Below are 20,231 nucleotides of genomic sequence, written 5' to 3' on the forward strand. Positions count from 1 at the left end.
TTGGACCCCTGAGCTTGCATTTTAGACCAAGTTCAGCTTTCTTTAGTACCTCAGGCATTTTTAGAGACTAATTCTTTTGCTAGGTAGATGTTTTGTATTTTCTCTCTTGAAATTGGAGAATATAGATGTAAGCATTACTGGTGTAACTACGTGTCTGGAGTTTATGCTCATTAGTCTAACTGAAAAACTAACACTTCTGTGTTAGACAAGGTTGACCATGTAACTTTAGACAAGGACTCTGTAGGTCATCTTAGAGTATCACTACACTTATATGTCAGAATCTCAAAGACAACATACATGGCTCAAAATTTAAACAACCTTGGTGATACCTTTCAAAGAAAAAATACCAATTTGAGAGTTTACCAGTTTTCTGTGGGTAAGGTCAAGCTGTCTTGTTTCTGAAGCTGATGCACAATGTTGTAGTATTCTCTGTGCTAATGATACTGGTGGGACTCTTCACACAGATTGGAGTACAGTTGGTCTCAGTAATTGGGTTTTATTATTGTAGTTATTTAGAGTGACTATGCTTACAATTTTTTCTGATGGCATTTTAAATTCTAGCCCGCTAAAATTATAGTTTTACACCAGCAACAAGAGTTGCTCTAGTTTGGTGTGTTGTAAGGACAACTTAGCCTTGAATCTAAATACTAGTTGGTGCCTTTTTGTGTTGCTTGATATACTTATATACGGGGGCAATGAAAGTCTCATAAAAACCTAAATTTTGTCAAGTAAGTCCTACCTGCTGTCATTTAGGCACCTGCAGTCTGTAGTGGGGTGCTTATGTTAATAGAAAGATACAACCCAGGTAGGATTTTTCTGGGCCAGTTATACAATTGTATTATAATGACTGGTATAATTGGGGTGAATGGAGTTTTGGGGCATACAGTTTTAGGTTGTGGTCTGGAGGAGCCACAGGCACTACACTGACCCTGCTTAAGCAGTTGCTGCCTGCAGCTCACTGTGTATCATAAGATTTTGTAGTCACCATGAGTAATGCTGTGAAGATGTGAGTTTAATGACTGGTGGCCAGGAAGGCAGTTAGAAAATTAGAAATTAATAAATTATTGAGCGAGGAATAAAGAATTAAATATCAAACGTTAAAGCACTGTATGAACCCACGATGCAGTCACTTTCACGGTGCATGGAGCTCTTCTCTCATCTCAGGAAGGGGTGGTGGTCATGTTCAGAAATAGTAGTACACACTAGAAAGAAAACTGGAAGGGCAAGGGTAACCAAATGTATACAAATTATTCTGCATGAAGAGATTATATATAGCAGAACTGTTTTCGTATTTTTTGTATTCTCTGATACTTCAAAGATAGAGAATGGCAAAGTTGAGGTGAACAGAAAATTACTACTTCTCAGTGCTTACTTTTGTTTCACATACACTGATTCTTAGCCAGAGTGCAGGTTCAAACTACAAGGTGTACTCTGTCGCTGTGTGCTTGATCAGATCTTGGGAAGTGACACTTGTGGTGTCCAGGACACCTTGTGGTAATAAATAGATGCAGAAAATAGGCTGATTCATGAAAGAGGGGGTTTTCAAGGGCTGTTAAAGGTAACGGTACAAATACAGCTTCAGTTTGAGAAATAGTAGGAGGCTGCTTGGCAATGTGGGTGTATAGCAGGGGATGCCTCTTGCTGCTTGGTGAATACTATTCTTGTGGTTTAATGTTCTATTCCTGAGTATCTGTTCCTGGCAATTGCTGGAAAGCACGATGGGTTGGCTCTGCTTGGAGTCTGATCCCATATGGCCTTTTGTAGGTAGAGTGGATAAAGCAGTCAATATTAACTGCAAATAGTTTGTGGAGTTTGTCTGGATTCGTGTGAAGGATAAAGGTGTCCCTCCTCAGTGTTTATCACTTTCTTGGTTATACATCAAATATAGGGACCATGAGACAGTTCTGCGCCTTTTTTGAAGCTGTTCTATTGCAAGTATGACGTCGTTCCTGTAAACTGCCTCCCCTCTGATACAGTATGTTCTCAATGCATTTTATTGCAGGCTTTGATGGATTCCAATCTTCCCAGGTTACAGTTAGAACTATATAAAGAAATTAAAAAGGTGAGTTTCTTTCATGTCCTTCTGAAATATGGTATTCATTACATGTTTTAATATATTGGAATGTAGCATTAATGTAAATGAATGGTTTGTCTTTTAAGATCAAGGTCAAAGCTTCATTTTGGAAGGATTTGTGACTGTTCAATGTATTTTTCTACTGAATTCTTCACTGTTGGCCCCGTTTTTCAGATTTAACCACTCCTGAAAGCTTATCTGGCAGAAAATGTGTGAGCATTTGGTGCGAACAGCAGTCTGAGTTAACCTTAGTGACTCCCAACCCAAAGGAATAAGGCATGTTCATGATGTTTGCTCCACTAACTGAGCTGGAAAGAACAACTTGAAGCAAAAGGGTGGAGAAAAGTAGATGGAGGACAGTGACATTCTTAATTGACACAACCTCTTGGAGGAATCATTTGATCAAGGCTCGAAGACCTGCTACAACTACTTTATGAATGTGTGATGTGTACTTACAGCTTCTTACAGAGGCGTAGAAAAAATACTGAAGCATCTTTCTTGGCACCAAAAGTCACAATTTAATTATGGTCACAGAAAGAAATTCAGTAATAGCCTTTTTGAAGTCTGTGACTACAAAAGAGAAATGCTGTGTTCAGGACAATATTACTGAAATCGTATCTCTTGCAACTATAAACATAGAATCAGGCTTGTATAGAGAGAAAATATGGGTGTTATTTGTCACACACTAATAATATTGCTTTTTGTTATTTTTGGAGAGGAATGCTAGAACTCTAGAAAATAAGTCACAGAAGCAATGTGCATAGCTTTTCTTCTAGCAGATTTGGACGACTTGTAGGCCCTGGAGGAATATTTTACTGTATTGTTATGCCTTAATGTCGTGCAATATTTTTGAGGGTATGGAAATGGACATATATCTAATTAACAGAAAACAACCAACATATAAATTGCTCTGAAATTTCAGCACATTGCGCTGCAGCTGCAGGAGGAAATATTTTATTGTTCAGGTGGAATGTGTTTCTTGAAAGGTGCTCTCAGATTCATGACAGAGGTGTGAGAGAGGTAACAGGAGCAGCCAGCAGACTAAAGTTTTTTTGTACATCAGTTTTGGATCACTTTAGGAGCCATGCCAGAATCTGTTGTTTGGTTGTGAACCTGAAAAAAGTGCATTTTGTAATTCAGATGCAAGTATTTTTAGCTTATCATGCTAACAAGACCGCAAGCCTTTGATACACGAGTGAAAGAAAGAAAGAAAGAAATGACAGGTTTTAAACATCTCAGCTCTGTCTTCAGAGGGACTTGATTTGAGAAGCACTTTGGTTGGGTTTCAACTACATTAGATAAACACTTTCTCCTAGACTTCCATGGTTTTCTTTATTTCCAGCAATGCTAAGGAGCTGTACTAAATCCTTAGACACTAATGTAAGGGCATTCTGGCTCAAGTCAGGTGCACAACTGAAGGTGTCAATACAGGCAAATAGATACTAAACTTAAGCAGTCAAACCATTGTGAAGTGATACAGATCAGTATGTTGATTTATTTCCTTTGGTGTGCTCAGAAGCTGAATGTTATTTATTTGCATATCTTCACTGCTGTCAATTTTCTGCTGCATTTATATGTCTACAAGTGTTCCAGTGATTTTTAGACTCTCATATCATCAGTGTTTCTTTGTTGATTGATGCCTTTTTCTGTGGTATTTTAAGCAGATTTCAGCAGAGTAGAGATCTCAGATATTTCCTTCTCTTTCATGGTGTTGCTTATTATTCATTTTGGGCCACTCAGAAAATTCCTAAAACCAGCTAGAAAAATGAAAGTAGTCATGGAACTGACTTCTTTTTGGCTAAAGGAAATTTATGGCTTCCAGACACCTTACATTTTTATCTGTTTAAGTAAAATATATTCTCTAGTATACATACTGTATATTGTATATCATAGGCAGGTTTTTTAGGAAATGGTTTTGCTTGATTAAATGTAACAATTCTCTGTCTAGAATGGTGCTTCCAGAAGTCTACGCGCTGCACTCTGGAGATTTGCTGAGCTTGCCCATCTAGTTCGGCCTCAAAAGTGCAGGTAAACACATCCCTAGTAATGAACTTTCCAAAGAACTTTTAAAGAAATACAGATGTTAACAAAAGGTTACTGTTCTGAAGTTTTAAATAGGTAATTAGGAGGTTGGAGGAATTCCTACCACCTTATTCTCTCCGGAGTAGCTTTATTTGATTCGTTTTAATGGAGTTTTAGTTCTGTGCTATACATGACTGTGGGGAAGAGGGGGAAAAACTTATGAAGACAATGACTTGTGGTTTTTAAGTGTATTCTTGTATTCAGAAGACTTATTTTCCTTTTTTCCTACATTCTATATAGCTAACAGGTATATTTTTGTATGATTTAATAATACCACAGAATTTGAGTATGAATTAAAAATAATTAGATGGGTACCGTTGTTCTGATCTCAGATTAGTTTTTCTCCTTTGCTGTTCTTAGGCCGTACCTAGTGAACCTTTTGCCCTGTCTGACACGGATAAGTAAGAGACCCGAAGAATCGGTACAGGAGACTCTGGCTGCGGCAATACCAAAAATCATGGCAGCATTTGGCAATTTTGCAAACGACAATGAGATTAAGGTACTTTTCTTTACCTTATTAGTGCTTCCTGTTATATCCCAAAGCATAGTCAGCTGTCAGCATTATCAGACAGATGTTACAGCAAGCAATGTTCCAGCTGCCTGTCCGAATTAAGGCAGTAGTTGCCCTTGGTTGTTGTGCATGAAGTAATGCTTAGAAAAAATGAAAAATACTTTTGCGGACTTCTTAATTCGCTTCTGTCTTCTTTTCTTTCTCATAAAAAGTTAAGTAAGGTATCTTTGTTTTTAGGTTTTACTGAAGGCTTTCATAGCTAATCTTAAATCCAGTTCCCCTACTATCCGTCGAACGGCAGCAGGATCAGCAGTAAGCATCTGTCAACACTCACGGAGAACACAGTATTTTTATGCCTGGTTATTGAATGTACTTTTAGGTAAGACTTGGGGGGGGGAGAAATTAGTTTGTTTTATCTGTAAGTAACAGCATCTTTTTCCATGTAAGACACTTTCCATATGTGGAAGTTTTTCCGTTAAAGCAAGGATACTTAGACTACCAGTGACACTACTAATGCTTTCTCTATTTTCTGTTAAGTTAGATGAAGATATTTCTAAAGCTGCTTGTATCTCTCTGTCTGTTGCAATGCTAATCAGTAACATTTAAGAGAAGCACCTAAAGTTCAGGAAGCAAATAGCTTGTTGGAAAATGAGGAGAGCTTGGGATTCTGGGAGAACTTGCACAGGCTCAGGAATCTGAAGATTTGCATGGTTCATCACCGTGGTTGTTAGTTATTAGTTCAGCAGGTCTGAGGTGAAGGATATGACTGCTGTGTTCTGGACCATGAACACATACCCTGTAACCTTTTTTTAGAAATACCACCATGTAGATTCTGGTCTAACTTAGACTAGAAATGGAATTGTTTTTTCTATTTAAAAGCACACAACTTTCCATCAGATATTGCTTCCATATTTCTTCAGCTGGGAAATTTGCATGGTCTTTGGGTTGCTTTGCAACTCACGTTGAGAGGCTTCTCTGGATTTCAGAGGAAACATGCCTCAGTTTTGTTACTGAGAAAGGGTTCTTTAGTATGTAGACTATATTGCAAAAGGAGAGGTAAGGAAGACCAACAGATACAAAAGGCATTATCGTGTCAGCCTTGCTGCTTTCAAGGATATGAGAAAAATTCAAATGCCACATTGGGACTTTCCTCCCTTAAAGGTGATGTGTGATAATGTCCTGGCAATGGTACAGAATTCAGACAGAAGAACTAATAGGAACTCTGTGAATTGATTCTGAATTTTTTTTCCCCTCCCTGTTTTGTGTTTTCTTACATAACTTATATTTGTTCTTAATATGTTTTGGAGTTGACTGTGATTAGGAGGTAGATATATGGAACAAGCTTCCCAATACTTGATGGACGGGGCAAAGTGTAAATATCTCTCATTGGGATGGTAGTGCGTGTGTGTGATGGAATTACGTTTAGCCAGAAACTGCCAAGTGAAGAGAGGAGGCTGGTGAGAGGAGGAAGGGAGTCTGGATCACTTGATGAAAGCATCAGGTATAAAAACCCAGAAAATTTGTTGTGTTTTATGGAGTAAAAAGAGGTAGGGAACAGGGAAGGTGATACAAAATCCTCTGATCATTCTCCCATGTTGCTTAACTAATTGTCAGGAATATTAACAATGTATTTTCAAATGTTTCTACATTTAGAAAGCATTCTTAAGTTGCTGCTAGCTTTTGGTTGTTTTGAGTTTTTTATTTAAAGAAGCCATTATATGGACTGCATGAAATAACATTTGTGTCGAAACTAAACACTGTCAGTAAATGATTGTCTGCTTCATTTCTGTTCTCAGGCTTGTTGGTTCCTGTAGAAGAAGATCGTCCTACTCTTTTAATTCTGGGTGTTTTACTTACACTAAGGTATCTCATACCTTTATTGCAACAACAAGTAAAAGATACCAGCTTGAAAGGCAGTTTTGGCGTAACAAGGAAAGAAACAGAGATTTCACCTTCACCAGAACAACTTATACAGGTAAAATATGAATAATAACCCTTACCTGAAGAGTACTAATTGGAAGGAAAATAAATGAATCTTGATCCAGCATTAGTTTGATATTGAACATTCTCAATTCTTTTCCCAAATTCCTATTCATCTTGGTAAATAATAGTTGATCCAGTGACTGGAGTTATTGATAAGTAATGACCAGAAATCCCAGAAAAATGAATCAACAGTGCTTGTTAGGTGCTCCCAAAGGAGCCAGGAAGTTATTATGGTGCTCTTTGATAGGATTCTTCCTTCTGTAACAGGAAAAAGAAACAACAGACTTCTACCAAAAAGCCAATTAATGGCTACAATTGATTGACATTCTCTTCTTGGAAGAGTATGGTGAAGATCAGATATAGCAAACATCAGTTATTTTTAATGCACCACTGAAATTTAATGTTGTAGCTGACAAGACATGTAGTATGCTGTGTCTCCATAATTTATCCAGTATTTTGTCGGGTTTTAGGTTTATGAATTGACTCTGCATTACACCCAACATCAGGACCATAATGTTGTGACTGGAGCTTTAGAATTACTACAGCAGCTCTTTAGAACTCCCCCACCTGAACTCCTCCATGCCCTGACCACCTCAGGGGGCATTGCTCAGGTCAGTGTATCCAAAGATGAGCCTGCCAGCAGGAGCCGCAGTGGGAGCATAGTGGAACTTATAGGTAAGCTATATTTTTGGTAATTTGAGTAAAAGGAGATGAACGTGCATCATCAACTCTAGTTCTCAGTGTTAGCCAAAAGCATGAAGGATAAAATGAAATGTATGAAGTTATGCATGGCTTTCTTTTTTCCTGAGGTACAGTAAATATTTTTTCCCTCCTTCCTTAAACTGGGTTCATTGAGTAATGACAAACTTCAGAGGTTTCTTTAATTTGTGTTGATTTTTTTTTTGTTACACAAAACAAGTTAAATATGGTGACAGATTTTTTTTTCATCCACAAAATTAGTGTTGTTCTCACCAATCATCTGACAACTGCGATTCATTGAAGCTGATCTAATCAGAATTTATATTTACTGAGAGCTCCTTGTTGAATACCAAAACCAGCATGAAATGAAAGCATAACTTAAGTTTATTCATAACTATTAAAATCAGCTATCAGCTTTCTTGTCTGTGAAGTGCATGTTCTTTAAATTCTCTTAACTGCTACTTCCTTGTTTCAAAAGAATCAGTCTCTGATTGGATTTCTGTAGGGACTTCTGTATTGAACTAACAGATCATTCAATACTGCTGCTACTGAAAGGTAAATTATTAGCTGGAAGCAATCATAGCAGGGAAATTTAGAACATGTTTTTAAAAGCAAACTTTGCACAAGTGGCATAGAAAATTCAAAGTAATTTGATGGCAAATGGTCAAAAAACCTTGGACTTCAAAAGCAAAAAATTTGCCATTTCTTCCTGGCTTTGGTTTTTGGGTTTTGTTTGTTTTTTTTTTCCTTCCCATTTGTGGCTATTAGAATTCCTTCATGATTTCAGCAGCTCTGTCTTTGCCCTGATGTGTTACTTTCTGTGATTTGCAGCTGGAGGGGGGTCTTCATGCAGCCCTGTTCTTGCAAGAAAGCATAAAGGTGATTATTTTCAAAAACAAATCTTTAATTGCATTCCTTCCTGATTTTTTGAGGGTTGTTTTTTTTTCTTCCCCCTCCTCACTTCATTGTCTTGCTGAACTTGGGTCTTCATTCACAACTGCCTTTGTTATCAGCTGAGCTTAATCACTGTAAATATGAAAAGAATACTGACGCAATTTCTGATATTGCAATCAAGATATTCTAAAATTATTTAAAGCAGTATAATTTTATTTTTGCTGTATTTCACCATCAAAGTTATGGTGATGATTATTGGTGTAGTTTTCACTTCTAAAGAGCACATGGAAAAATAAACTCTCTGAACAGGGCATGCTTCTTTTTGATGGTAATATTTAATCTTTAATGTAATTCCCAAAATACTTTACCTTCCTCGTTTTGTTAGGCTTGCTTTCTTTTTTTCTCTGTAATTCACTAATGCATGTGTATGTTTGCATGCTTTTTAATTTCTTGTTCTTGATGATTAATTCTATACATCTTTTGCTGTGTATATTTTTTTCTTCAATAGGTAATTCATTTCGCAGAATTTTAAAGAATACAATTTGCTCTGAAGTATTCTTTTCCCAGTTTGTGCATGACAGTACTTCATATTTAGTTATATGCTTACACTTTGATTAAAACCAGTCATATTACTATGACAGAACCAGTCTAGATACAGCTGAGTGACACTTTCATCACCTGCATTAGGTGAGCAAAATGTTGCTACTGCAGTGAAAATACGTGTGAGTGTAGTGCAGTCACTTGAAGCATTGGTAAGCAGAGAGATGTGCAATGCTGAACAGAAAAACTTTGAGGAAAAATAGTTTTAAGACAAAATCAGATTATATGAAGTTGAAGGACCATTATAGCTTATATTTTTCCAAGTATGTTCTTCCATCTCTGTGGGCAAGGAATGTCGTAATGCTTGAAGTACCTTACCTGTGTGCTGTAAGAATATACCTAGATGTGAAATAGTGGCCAAAGCTGAACAAAATAATGCCTATGAATGCAATGGTAGTTTCTAGTTTAGAAACAAGAGGTTGAAAGAATGGGTATTCTGAAAGTAGATATTGCTGCAGCATCCAAAGGTGAGACACAGTGCAACAAATCAGAATAACAACACATAGCATTTGTAAATGAAAAATGTAAATCATCATTTTGATAGTTTGACTTGTTAGTAGTGTTCTGTGTAACTCTGAAGTTTTAATAACAGTGTAAATTCAGTTAATGTACTTGTTAAAACACTAATCTTTCCTTCACTCAGTGGGAAAACATGTATGAGTCATCAGCTTTTATCCTTTCTCAAGATTATGGTATGAAGATTTTGTGGTCTGAAGCAGTGGCATAAACAAATTTGAAGAAATCTCTTAATGATTTTGTGCCTTGTTCAGGTTTAATTTCAAATTGTGAATCTTTTGTTTTCTGCTGCTCTCCACTGTAGAAAGGAGGGAAAATCCAAGCCTATACCCAGTTCCTCCTTGAAGTCGTTTTACAGTCTACTGTCATATAGAGTAGTAGTCAATGAGTGAGACTTCTCAAGCTGTAATACTCCTTTATGTGTAGGGGTGTAAAGTGAGGCTGATCTATAGAAATCTGTGTGTTCCACGTCTTTGCAGTCTTACTGTGTCAGACCAACTTCACTTCTGAGCAGCTACCCTGTGTTGGTTTGTTTATGTTTCAACTTCAGAAGATTATTTGCAAAAAAGGCTGAAAACTCCTTTTGAAATGAAAGCCTGTGTTCTGCAACTTAGGACTGATTTCTATTTTTTTTTTTTATCAAATAGTGGAAAAGTATCCTGCTGCTTATGTTATATACTCAGTTAAAAATACAAAACCTAATGTGCCTAATGACTGTTTTTCAGTGTCCTTCCTCTTTCACTTACTTTTAGAGGTGGTCAGCTGTGGAAAGCAGAAGAATATCCTGGTTTGTTTCAGTGAAATGGATGTAAATGTGAGAAATAATAGAGAAGAATATATTATATTTCATACTTTTTGTTGGGAACTCTTAGCATAATTTTACTTGTTCTTTCATAGGAGTATGTAGTTCTCAATTACTGTTATTTTACAGAGAACGTGTATGGAAATGCTATGGTTACTTTTCTGCCTTACTTACAGGTTTGAGTAGCATAAACCATTCATTTTGGAGGAAGATAATTCTACAGTGGTACTGCTATGTATGAAAGCAGTTGTGAAAGAGAAATTCATTCAAAAGTCTGTTAATGCTTTTTTTGCCTCCTGATAATTTGAATGAGATGCAAAAGAATTCACCTAGAGTTATCCAAACATCAGTATCTTGCATGGCGAATCTTAGACTACCAGTGCAGTATATTCAAAATGGCAAACCAGTCTTATCTCAAAGCATTTATTGTGAGTCCCTTTGTCTCAGTGAGTGACTTACAACATCCAGAAGGATGGGCTCAGCAGCTCCCTGTGCACTCTTATGTCCTGTCCCATTGACAGACTTTTCAGTGCAGTTGTGTCCTTGGTTGGCTTCCAGACAATTGTGCATCTGCAGGTATCTTTCTCTTTCCACTGCCTGTAATTTAAATAGATAATGCTCTGTGAGCAAGAGAACTCTGTGGTGATCGTGTTATAAGTGGTTCTCAAGTTTCTTATGGCAGAAGCCTCTCTGAAGATTTTTTTTGCCTTAGTAATCCTTGGTTCTTAATGGCTGTTGTCCATGGTTCATCACCCTGTCCCACTTATGTTGTCTTGTGCTTCTGATCTGCACTGCTCTTCCCCCCAGGCATTTTCCATTCTGTTATAATTGGAGTTCCAAGCCCCAAACTGCAAGCAGTCTTTGATAATTTTCTTAGCCTTAAGGAGGAAGAGGTTATTTGTTCTATTACTTGTGGTGCTTTTATATCCATCTGAGTTGAGGGCAGACATCCAGATGCCAGGTATCCAGTCCTTAATAATAGGACATACTTGATGAAATTAGTGGGATCTTAAATATAGTCCACAAAAATAAACTAGAATTAATAAGGTTGTAGATAGTTTCCTGAATAGTTACACTGTTAAATAAAACTAATCTGTTTCCCTGTCACTGCTGTTTCTTCCCTGATCAGATAGTGAGGGACTGGGTGTTCACTTTCTTCATTCCTTTATTTTTTCCATCTATTACCTGTCATAGCTATGAAAAATTATTTGAACAAACTATTTAAAAAATAGATTTCACATCTAACTGTCTGCAACTCTTCAGCATTTCAAACTGACTATAATTTTGGAAAACTAAATTTTTTTCCTATATCACTTCTCAGGTAAAATACTTCTTGGTGAAGAAGAAGGTTTGGATGATGACTCTGAAACCCGATCTGATGTCAGCACTGCATCATTTACAGGTACCTGCCTTTCTCTTTAGCAGCACAGTCAACAAATACATTCTTTTATTGCTCTGTGTGAAATATATATATAAATGATGTGTTATGGTGATAAGGAAGTGGATGGGCACTCAACAGACATGCTCACAAAACTGAAACCGTAAATACTGCTGAATATAAAACATACTTACCTAATGAAGTTGACTGCATTTTTTTTTGATGGAGAGACTGTCAATATTCAGTCACTGGTATAGATGGAGTGGCATGTTACAGATGCTTATTTCCTTACCTGTAGTTTAACTGTTTAGTTACATGTTTTCCTTAGCCTACTTTAATATGTGACTTAGTGTGTGGTGTGTATATCAAGAGTTTAAACACTTGATTGACTCATAAATGTCTGTGTTTTGCAGCCTCTGTGAAGGGCGAGATAACCAGTGAACTGGCTTCTTCTTCAGGTGTGTCGACAGCAGGGTCAGTGGGGAGTTCAGCTGCTGACCCTACAGGACATGATATCATTACTGAGCAACCACGTTCTCAGCACACGCTGCAGTCAGACTCTGTAGACCTGGCAAGCTGTGATTTGACAAGTACAGCTACTGAAGGGGAAGAAGATGAAGTGTTGAGTCGAAGCTCCAGCCAGATCAGTGCTGTCCAGTCAGATGCCACTATGGATTTGAATGATGGTACACAGGCTTCCTCACCAATTAGTGATAGCTCTCAGACTACTACAGAAGGTCCAGACTCTGCTGTAACCCCTTCGGACAGTTCTGAAATTGTAAGTGTGCAACGGGCAGAGGGGGGATCTCCTTCTACTGAGGGGCCCGACATGTCTCAGAGCTCTTCCGTGGAGGGCCAAGACTTGGATTCGTCTCCTTACTCGTCTTCTACTTTTCAATCCTCAGCTAGTAACAGTGGAAAGGTCAGCAGCTCACACCTCTATTGGAGAGCTTGACCTCCTTTTAACACTTTCACTTCAGCAATAATCAAAAACTAGAAAGCTGTAATCAGTGTGCTCACTGGGCAGGTCGTGTGAAGGCATTAACAGATTGTCGTTCACTGAAAGAATGGCAATATCAAAGTCTTGACATAAATATATTCTCTTAGTAGCATATCATTCATTTTGTATATATATATATTAATAATTGTTTTGGTGCAGGAGGATTAATGGAAGTGTTAAAGGGTGAACAGTCTATTTGGAATGATAAAAGAATATTTTTGGAACCTACTGCTTCACACTGCCTTCTGTCTGTGCTTTTTTACTTCGCAACACAACTCATCTTCTTTTTTCCTTTTTATTCCATCTTAAAGATTTCTCCTATAATGGGCCAATACTGCATGATTTACTAATATAACAGTTACATATCTAATAAACACCTGAAACGTGCATACAGTATAGCTATTTTAAGACATTTGTCTCTCTTGGGCAAGTACATTTTGAGATTGTATTAAAAACAGCAACAATACAATTACTGGGAGCCAGAGCAGAAAATGCAAAAGGGGGAAAACTTAGAATTTCGTAAGCTTTTTTAAAACACCGTTAAACTTTTGGCTTAAGTTTTTTGATAGTAACTTCGGAAGAGTAATAGTCTCTTACCACTACAAAAAAATAGTAAATTTGTAATTATGATAAGCAAATACTTCTGCACATCTGAGGATTCAGGAACCAAAGGAGTGATGATAATTGCTTTCTGAATTAAATTAAGGCAGTGCAGAGGCCAAAGTGAGTAAGCATTTATTGACAAGGTTTGTTTATTGGCAAGATGCATTTCTTGCAAATCCTTTGTCAGACATGTGTCAGTTTGCACACTGCTTGCAAACAGTAATTACAAGTAAAATTATTTTTTCATAATTGACAAACTAAGGAGTTGTTCCCAGTCTCAAACTTCTTGATGAACAATTTCCAGATGCTTATGAAGTCAGGGAGTAACTGAAGAAGTATCTTCCCTTCTGATAGACTTAGTCAAATGTTTTGGGTTTTTTTAAATTGTACTGTATTTTATCATTATTATTAATTTTATAGTTATTAATTTTTATGGTTATCATTCCATATACCTACAGCCTATATAATGCCTTGGTACCAAGGGTCAAACTCTTCCAGGAGTGTCCATTTAAGTAGTCTCTAGTTTGGAATGGTTAAAATACATTTAAACTTATTTGTCCTTTTTTGTTCTAAACGGTTTGACTTCACATATCCAGGACAAATGAGGTTATGGCAGAGTTTGACAGCAAGGGACAAATTCAGTTTGTGGCAGCAAAAGTGTTGGTTGTGATTTGTAGCTGCTGAGATAGAGATGTTTGGGGTGAGGGAGCAAGGAGAGCTGCAGGGGAGCAATGCACCAGGTGTTCCACTTTCTCGCTGTTACCAGCCAAGTTCATGGTTCAGCCAGGAGACCGTCACATGAACTGTGGCTTCCAACAGCCCCAAGGCTGGAGGAGGAGGGGAGGTGCTTTGGGGCTTGCACGCAGCTTTACACTAATACTTATCAGGCTTATATTTGCTTTCAAATTATTTCCAGATTACTAGCACTGCATGTTTGAGATTTAATACTGTGTTAAGCTAAGTTATTTAAAGTCCTGTCCTTGCATTTGTGTAGGTTTTGGAGGGTGCTGAAGGACAGTATTCTGGAATGCAGATTGGGCAGCTACAGGATGAGGAAGATGAAGCTGCAAATATTCTCCAGGATGATTCATCAGAGTCTTTCAGGAATTCTTCTCTTGGTATGTTGATAAATACAGGGGTGGGGCAGACTGGTGACACCATTAAGACAGATGTACAGGTTCATCTGCACTTCCAAGGGAGTGAAGACTCATGTAATGGATATAAAAACCAAATAACTAGATTGAAATACATTCTATATTTTACATTTCAACACTTGTAATGAATCACTTGTTTTGATCACTGCTAATTTATTTTTCATGTTTGTATAATTAAGTTTAATTAAAGTGCTTTTAGTTTGCATCTGAAATGGTATTCCATGAATTGCCTTTTTCTAAAGCTCTTCAGCAGCCTCACCTGTTGAAAACCATGAGCCATAGCAGACAGCCTTCTGATAGCAGTGTAGATAGATTTACATCAAAAGAAGATGCAGCAGAAGCTGGTGATCATGAAAACAAGGTGAGAAATAGTCACAGTGGTCAGTTTTAAAGTTTAGAACAACTAAGTTAAAAAAAATAATTAAAAATTACAGTTATGATCAAGTAGATTAGTGGTGTATGGGGGTAACCTGTATATGTGATGTACTTCATTATAGGTCAAAGTAACTAAGGTTACTTGGTGAATCCAAGTTACAATGTGAATTCCATTTAACATATGGTAAATACACAAGTGTCAATATCTTTAAAGCAATCACCAGCAAAACCATAGCAGAACATATACTGCTGAGAACCCTTTTTGTCTGCCTGTGCATTAGTAGGCTACACTGATACTTTATTACTCAAATACCTTTGTGCTGGTTTCTAGCTGTGTAGATAACTTCGTGATCTCCTCAGAAGTTAGGCTGTCTTAGTCTTGGAGCCTTGTGCCATTCTAACCACAGGTTTCCTCTTCACATTGTTTTTTACTTTAGCTTTGGACTTGGTTCTGAGCTGGGGCAAAAGGAGTTTCATTTGTGACAGGTGGAGTTAGGTCAGCTTGGACTACTGTGGAATTCTAAATGTTAAACTACAGAAGGCAGTCAGCCTTCTTTGAAGCAACTTTGCAATTAATTGCTTTTCATATGAAGTTACCAAAGATCATTGTTTGGTGACAAAAAGTGGTTTATCAGGCTCTTCACATGCAAACAGCAAGTCTACGTAGTTCAGAAAAATGTGTAGAATAATGTTTCTGTAGTAAAATTGAACCGGTTCTGATACAGGATATAAACTTCTCCAAAGCATTATATTTTAAGGCCTTCTTTTGGAACATATATTAAACACATTTTGTATTGCAACCCATATACATTTGAGGATGTGCAGTGTTTCTAAATCTTATTGTGCTTAATATTTTATTTAAATTGAAGATTAATTTTTCTATAATAAAAAATTGTGCTTTGCCTTCAATAGCCCTCCAGGGTAAAGGGAGACATAGGGCACTACACAGATGGAGACTCTGCTCCTTTAGTGCACTGTGTCAGACTGCTGTCGGCTTCTTTCCTACTTACTGGGGAGAAAGGAGGTAAGTTTGTCTTCAAGGTTCCTTGGTTCATTGTGTCTCTCAATGTACAATGTTGGAAATGTGATCAGTTTGCTCTGTCTTGTTTCTCCCTTTATTGGAAATTTTTTGGGGTGGGGTTTTTCTGTGATAGTCCCTAAGCACCACATCTACATGTGTTTTAGATACCTCCAAGGATGGGGGTGACTTTCCTGTCATTATATATGATTGATCTAAGATGTTTGTTCTTTTCCCTTTTCTAAATTGTTACTTGCTCATGTGCTCTGATAATGTAGTGTTTTTGGAAGGAATTGAGTTAGATGTATGTTACAACTGTATATGAAAATTTCAAATATTTTCCTAATACAGAGTATTTGAGAAAAAAAGAAAGCAGCCATATATCACTGCTACCTCTGATAAACTGGAACTGTTGACTCTGCCTTCATATTTTTGTCCAGGCTAAGCTATTTATTTTACACAGTGTTATTAATTTAATTAAAAACAATTCAGGAAGCTTTTAAATACCCTCCTTTTATTTTTTTTAAATTTCTTCTCCACAGCTTTAGTTCCTGACAGAGATGTAAGGGTCAGTGTAAAAGCCCTGGCAGTTAGTTGTGTTGGAGCAGCTGTTGCCCTTCACCCTGAGTCTTTCTTCAGCAAACTGTATAAAACACCCCTGGAAGCAATGGGAGAAGAGTATGGTATGTTGCAGTTCACATATTTCATTTCGATAGTGTGTTTGAGTTTTCAAGTAAGTCAGGCAGCATCTCTACTGAAAACTCCAAACCCAGTTTAGTATTTGTGAACAAACATTGCATGAATTCGAATGAACGTGCTGTCTGTGTGAGTGACGTGTGGTGAGGTACTTTTTTATAGTTGAAGTTTCAGTGGATGGGCTTCTGACAAGTTGAAGTTTAGTACAACTGCTATATAGAAGTGCTTTGTTTGATTTACAGATGATTTCTTCTAATTTATTTCAGTCCATCTTATAGATGGTTTCTAAGCCATTAGGTAACTTTTACAAATGATCAACAGGGACCTGGAATGTGCAGCAGGTTTGGTATATTGACCAAAATGCTTCTCAGATTTCTGCAGAGCATTTTATGTATGATTGAAATAAATCACTGCTGTTTTTATACATATGATCATTGGTCTGAATAATGTGAATGATCTGTAAATTGAATGCATGGGATCTCAGAAAGGTAGAACTAAGGTGAGTGTATTTTGAATATGCTGACATTGGTTATCTAGTACTTGAGACCTCCACTAAAACATTTCTAGGGATCAGTTAAGTCTAGTACTAGTATTTTTAAAATAAAGTAGTTGTAACTTACTTTCTTAGAGGAGCAATATGTATCGGATATTCTGAACTACATTGACCATGGAGATCCCCAGATTAGAGGAGCTACTGCCATTCTGTGTGGAACAATTGTCAACTCCATTCTAATTAAATCCCGCTTTGATGTGGAAAAATGGCTAATAAATGTCAGAAGTTCAACAGGTAACAATTTATTTTAAGGGTGTCTTTTTTTCTCTTAATGCAGCATTGCAGTGTTTCATTGCTCTAAATTCTTTTTTTTGTTGTTTTGTTAGGAAATCTCTTTTCCTTGGTAGACTGCATACCTCTGTTGCAGAAAACTCTGAAAGATGAGTCTTCTGTTACATGCAAACTGGCTTGTACAGCTGTGAGGGTAAGCAGTAGTAATTTATTTGCACCACCACAGATCACAGGAGTATGATTACTAGATCCAGGGGAATTAATTCATCAAGAAGAGGCACAAGCTGACTTGACTGTGTTGCAACTTAAAGACCAATGAGGCAAAGGATAGCTTTTAGTAAAATGTCGATAGTTTGTGTATGGAAAGTATGATTTTATATGCAAAGAGGAGGGGTTTGTGATACAGCTGAGGGAAGAAAATCCGGTTAGATAAATGCAACTTTTTAACCTTCTGTTCAGCAATCTTCATGTTTGTGTGTGGTGGTTTCATAGATGATTACACTTATGATTATGGCTTTTTAGAAGACTTCACCAGAATTGTTGAGTTCAGGCAACTTACATTAGTCAACTTTGGCTCTTTATTTCAACATATAATGTATCTTGACTTTATACCTTTTGGCAGAAATGTTCTAAGTCTTTTGGTTTGTTAATCCTCAAACAAGAATGTACATTTTGTGTAGTTAAATAAAACATAGAAGTGTGGTGTTCTGTAACTTTTTCCAAAGGTCACACATTGTGCCTATAGTTTAACAGTCATTTAAATGAAGAGGTATGACTTTTTCAAAAACTTTGGAAATCAGAACCAGCTGTCTAAAAATACCCTGTGGAAATTAGGAGACTGTTTTTAAACAGATGAGAATATAGTGCTTGTGATGTTTAAGCTTAAGACCTTACTCTTTGGGGGATTGTCCTCTGATCTGTGAGGCTTGCATTGCTCTCCAGAGTTTAATTTCAGCAGCAGGTTTTAGCAGTTCACATGGAACTAGTACTCTGGCCTTGCAAGTACCTGGCTCTGGTACTTTCTCCTAGCTCTTTTTAGTATACTAAATGAAACAGGATTTTTTTTTTTATCACTTTCATACTTCTATTCAGAGAACCTCTTCTGTAATGTAACTGAAAGTTGCTTTTTCTTTTCAGCATTGCATCATGAGCTTATGTAGTAGCAGTTACAGTGAACTAGGTTTACAATTGATTGTTGACCTCCTTACACTGAAGAACAGCTCGTATTGGTTAGTAAGGACGGAACTTCTGGAAACACTTGCAGAGGTAGATTTTCGGTAAGTGTTTATATTTTTCCATGAGTGTAGTAGCTGAAGTGTGGAGATGTATAGGGAACTGGAACCATAATTGAGCAGTTTCTTCTGGTGCATTAATTGGTTTCATAAAACTAGTTCAGACCAGTCAGTCGTATATGGAATGTATGAATTCCTTTGTCAAGTTACCATTGGCTTCTCAACCAAGCCCAATCCTACTAACACTGTGTAGGAGTTTCTGGTTCATTGGTCTATTGTATCAAGTCTTCTGTAAATGTGTGATCAGAGAGGGACCATATTATCTGGAAACTAAATTGGATTTCGTGGCCAGGTGTGTGTGTTTTTAAAGAGCAAGTCTCTGACTTGTTCTCCATTTTCAGCTCTCTTCAGTTCCTCAGTTTCTGTTACACTGAAATGAAGGTGACTTGATTTCCTTTTCTTGCATTTCCTCATTCTCTACAGGTTCTTCCAAGCTGAAAGAAAAAGATGTTTATATGAAAATTCTTCAAGTTATCCTTAGTCGTACAAAATTGGACTCTTTCTGAGTAGTCATGTTTTTGGGATGTGTTACCATGTTTTCAAAATAGTCTGATTATTCTGTGGATGGGAAAAAAATACAATCACAATGTGTAAATAATGGTTTTTTTACAGAAGGATTACTTTTCTTTAGTTATACCAGCCAGAGAGTAGTTTAGCACATAGCTTACCTTTTAGGTAGCAAAAAGTGTTTACTACTTATATTCTCCCTGCGGGGGTATTCTTAAAAATAAACAAAATGAACCCTCAGAGCTTTAAGTGGAGAAATAACATGTAATGTTAACTAATGTGCTCTAAATTCTATTTTATCATAGGCTAGTCAGCTTCTTGGAAGGAAGAACTGAGAGCTTGCACAGAGGTACTCATCATTATACTGGTGTAAGTAAATTATTCAATCATTATATTGTATTTCTGGATTAAGGTACCAGTGCAATGTCATCACTTTGTTTTTAAATTCTGTCAACACTCATAGTTGTTGTAAGTTTGTTTTGTGTAAACAGACGTGTGTTCTAAAACTTGTTACAATTGGGAGTATACTTTACTATGGAGATTCAGATATCTTAGTGTTCTTTGGGGGGAGTGTTTTGTGGTTTGGTTTTTTTAATTTAAAAAATTTTGGCATTTGTATAGTTAGATATTGTGCTTGGCGATGTTAAGGTAGAGATCTTACAAGTCTTACAAACTTGTATGACAGATGAAATCTCACTTGTTAATTCTCTTTTAGCAATATGGTCAAATGATGAAAATGTTCAATTAACTTTAGTGTGTCAACTTATTTTTTAGCTATTAAAACTTCAGGAGAGAGTACTTGATAATGTTGTAATATGTCTGCTTGGAGATGAAGATCCAAGAGTGAGACATGTGGCTGCAGCTTCATTAATGAGGTATATATGATGATTTTATTTATAGAAAAAAAGTTGTTAGGGAAGATATTTGCTTACTAATATATACCTGTAATGAAAATAATCCCTTAGGTGTTTTTTATATATATACACATACATACATGCTTACATACATATATATATTTGTTTAAATGAGAGATGGGAAACACATGCATCTTTATGGTTCCTGAAATATGCATCATTTTGACTCATCAGGCAATTGTACTTTGCTTTCCATTATCATTACAATTACATTTAACTATTACATTCTGAGGGTCACTTTCTGTTTCAACTTGACTTCAAGATGTTTTTCTGCATGCTGAAGTGGTTTGTTCAGTATCCTGACAGTAGCTGATGGACTTGAAATGTTTAGTTCTACAAAGTTGTCCAA

The 20,231-nt window shown here is 36.8% G+C and overlaps 1 protein-coding gene across 5 annotated transcripts in view; it reads left to right on the forward strand.

Annotated features, from left to right (window-relative positions):
• Positions 1 to 20,231, forward strand: part of HTT (huntingtin) — an 80,254-nt gene that overhangs the window by 8,341 nt on the left and 51,682 nt on the right. The window contains exons 4-21 of one of the 5 annotated variants that reach the window (XM_027686721.1): positions 2,003 to 2,062; positions 4,023 to 4,102; positions 4,517 to 4,655; positions 4,905 to 5,046; positions 6,464 to 6,642; positions 7,121 to 7,325; positions 8,181 to 8,228; positions 11,483 to 11,563; positions 11,953 to 12,317; positions 14,137 to 14,260; positions 14,539 to 14,657; positions 15,584 to 15,695; positions 16,232 to 16,372; positions 17,014 to 17,172; positions 17,265 to 17,362; positions 18,307 to 18,446; positions 19,274 to 19,337; positions 19,743 to 19,843. In XM_027686721.1, coding sequence (XP_027542522.1) covers positions 2,003 to 2,062; positions 4,023 to 4,102; positions 4,517 to 4,655; positions 4,905 to 5,046; positions 6,464 to 6,642; positions 7,121 to 7,325; positions 8,181 to 8,228; positions 11,483 to 11,563; positions 11,953 to 12,317; positions 14,137 to 14,260; positions 14,539 to 14,657; positions 15,584 to 15,695; positions 16,232 to 16,372; positions 17,014 to 17,172; positions 17,265 to 17,362; positions 18,307 to 18,446; positions 19,274 to 19,337; positions 19,743 to 19,843 — 2,357 coding nt within the window. Of the gene's footprint in view, positions 1 to 2,002; positions 2,063 to 4,022; positions 4,103 to 4,516; positions 4,656 to 4,904; positions 5,047 to 6,463; positions 6,643 to 7,120; positions 7,326 to 8,180; positions 8,229 to 11,482; positions 11,564 to 11,952; positions 12,318 to 12,351; positions 12,462 to 14,136; positions 14,261 to 14,538; positions 14,658 to 15,583; positions 15,696 to 16,231; positions 16,373 to 17,013; positions 17,173 to 17,264; positions 17,363 to 18,306; positions 18,447 to 19,273; positions 19,338 to 19,742; positions 19,844 to 20,231 lie in introns of those variants that run through there. The other 4 variants (XM_027686722.1, XM_027686724.1, XM_027686725.1 and 1 more) reach the window with 4 other exon arrangements.

This window comes from Neopelma chrysocephalum, unplaced genomic scaffold (assembly GCF_003984885.1).
Source record: "Neopelma chrysocephalum unplaced genomic scaffold, ASM398488v2 Primary Assembly neopelma1_71, whole genome shotgun sequence".
NCBI lineage: Eukaryota > Metazoa > Chordata > Aves > Passeriformes > Pipridae > Neopelma > Neopelma chrysocephalum.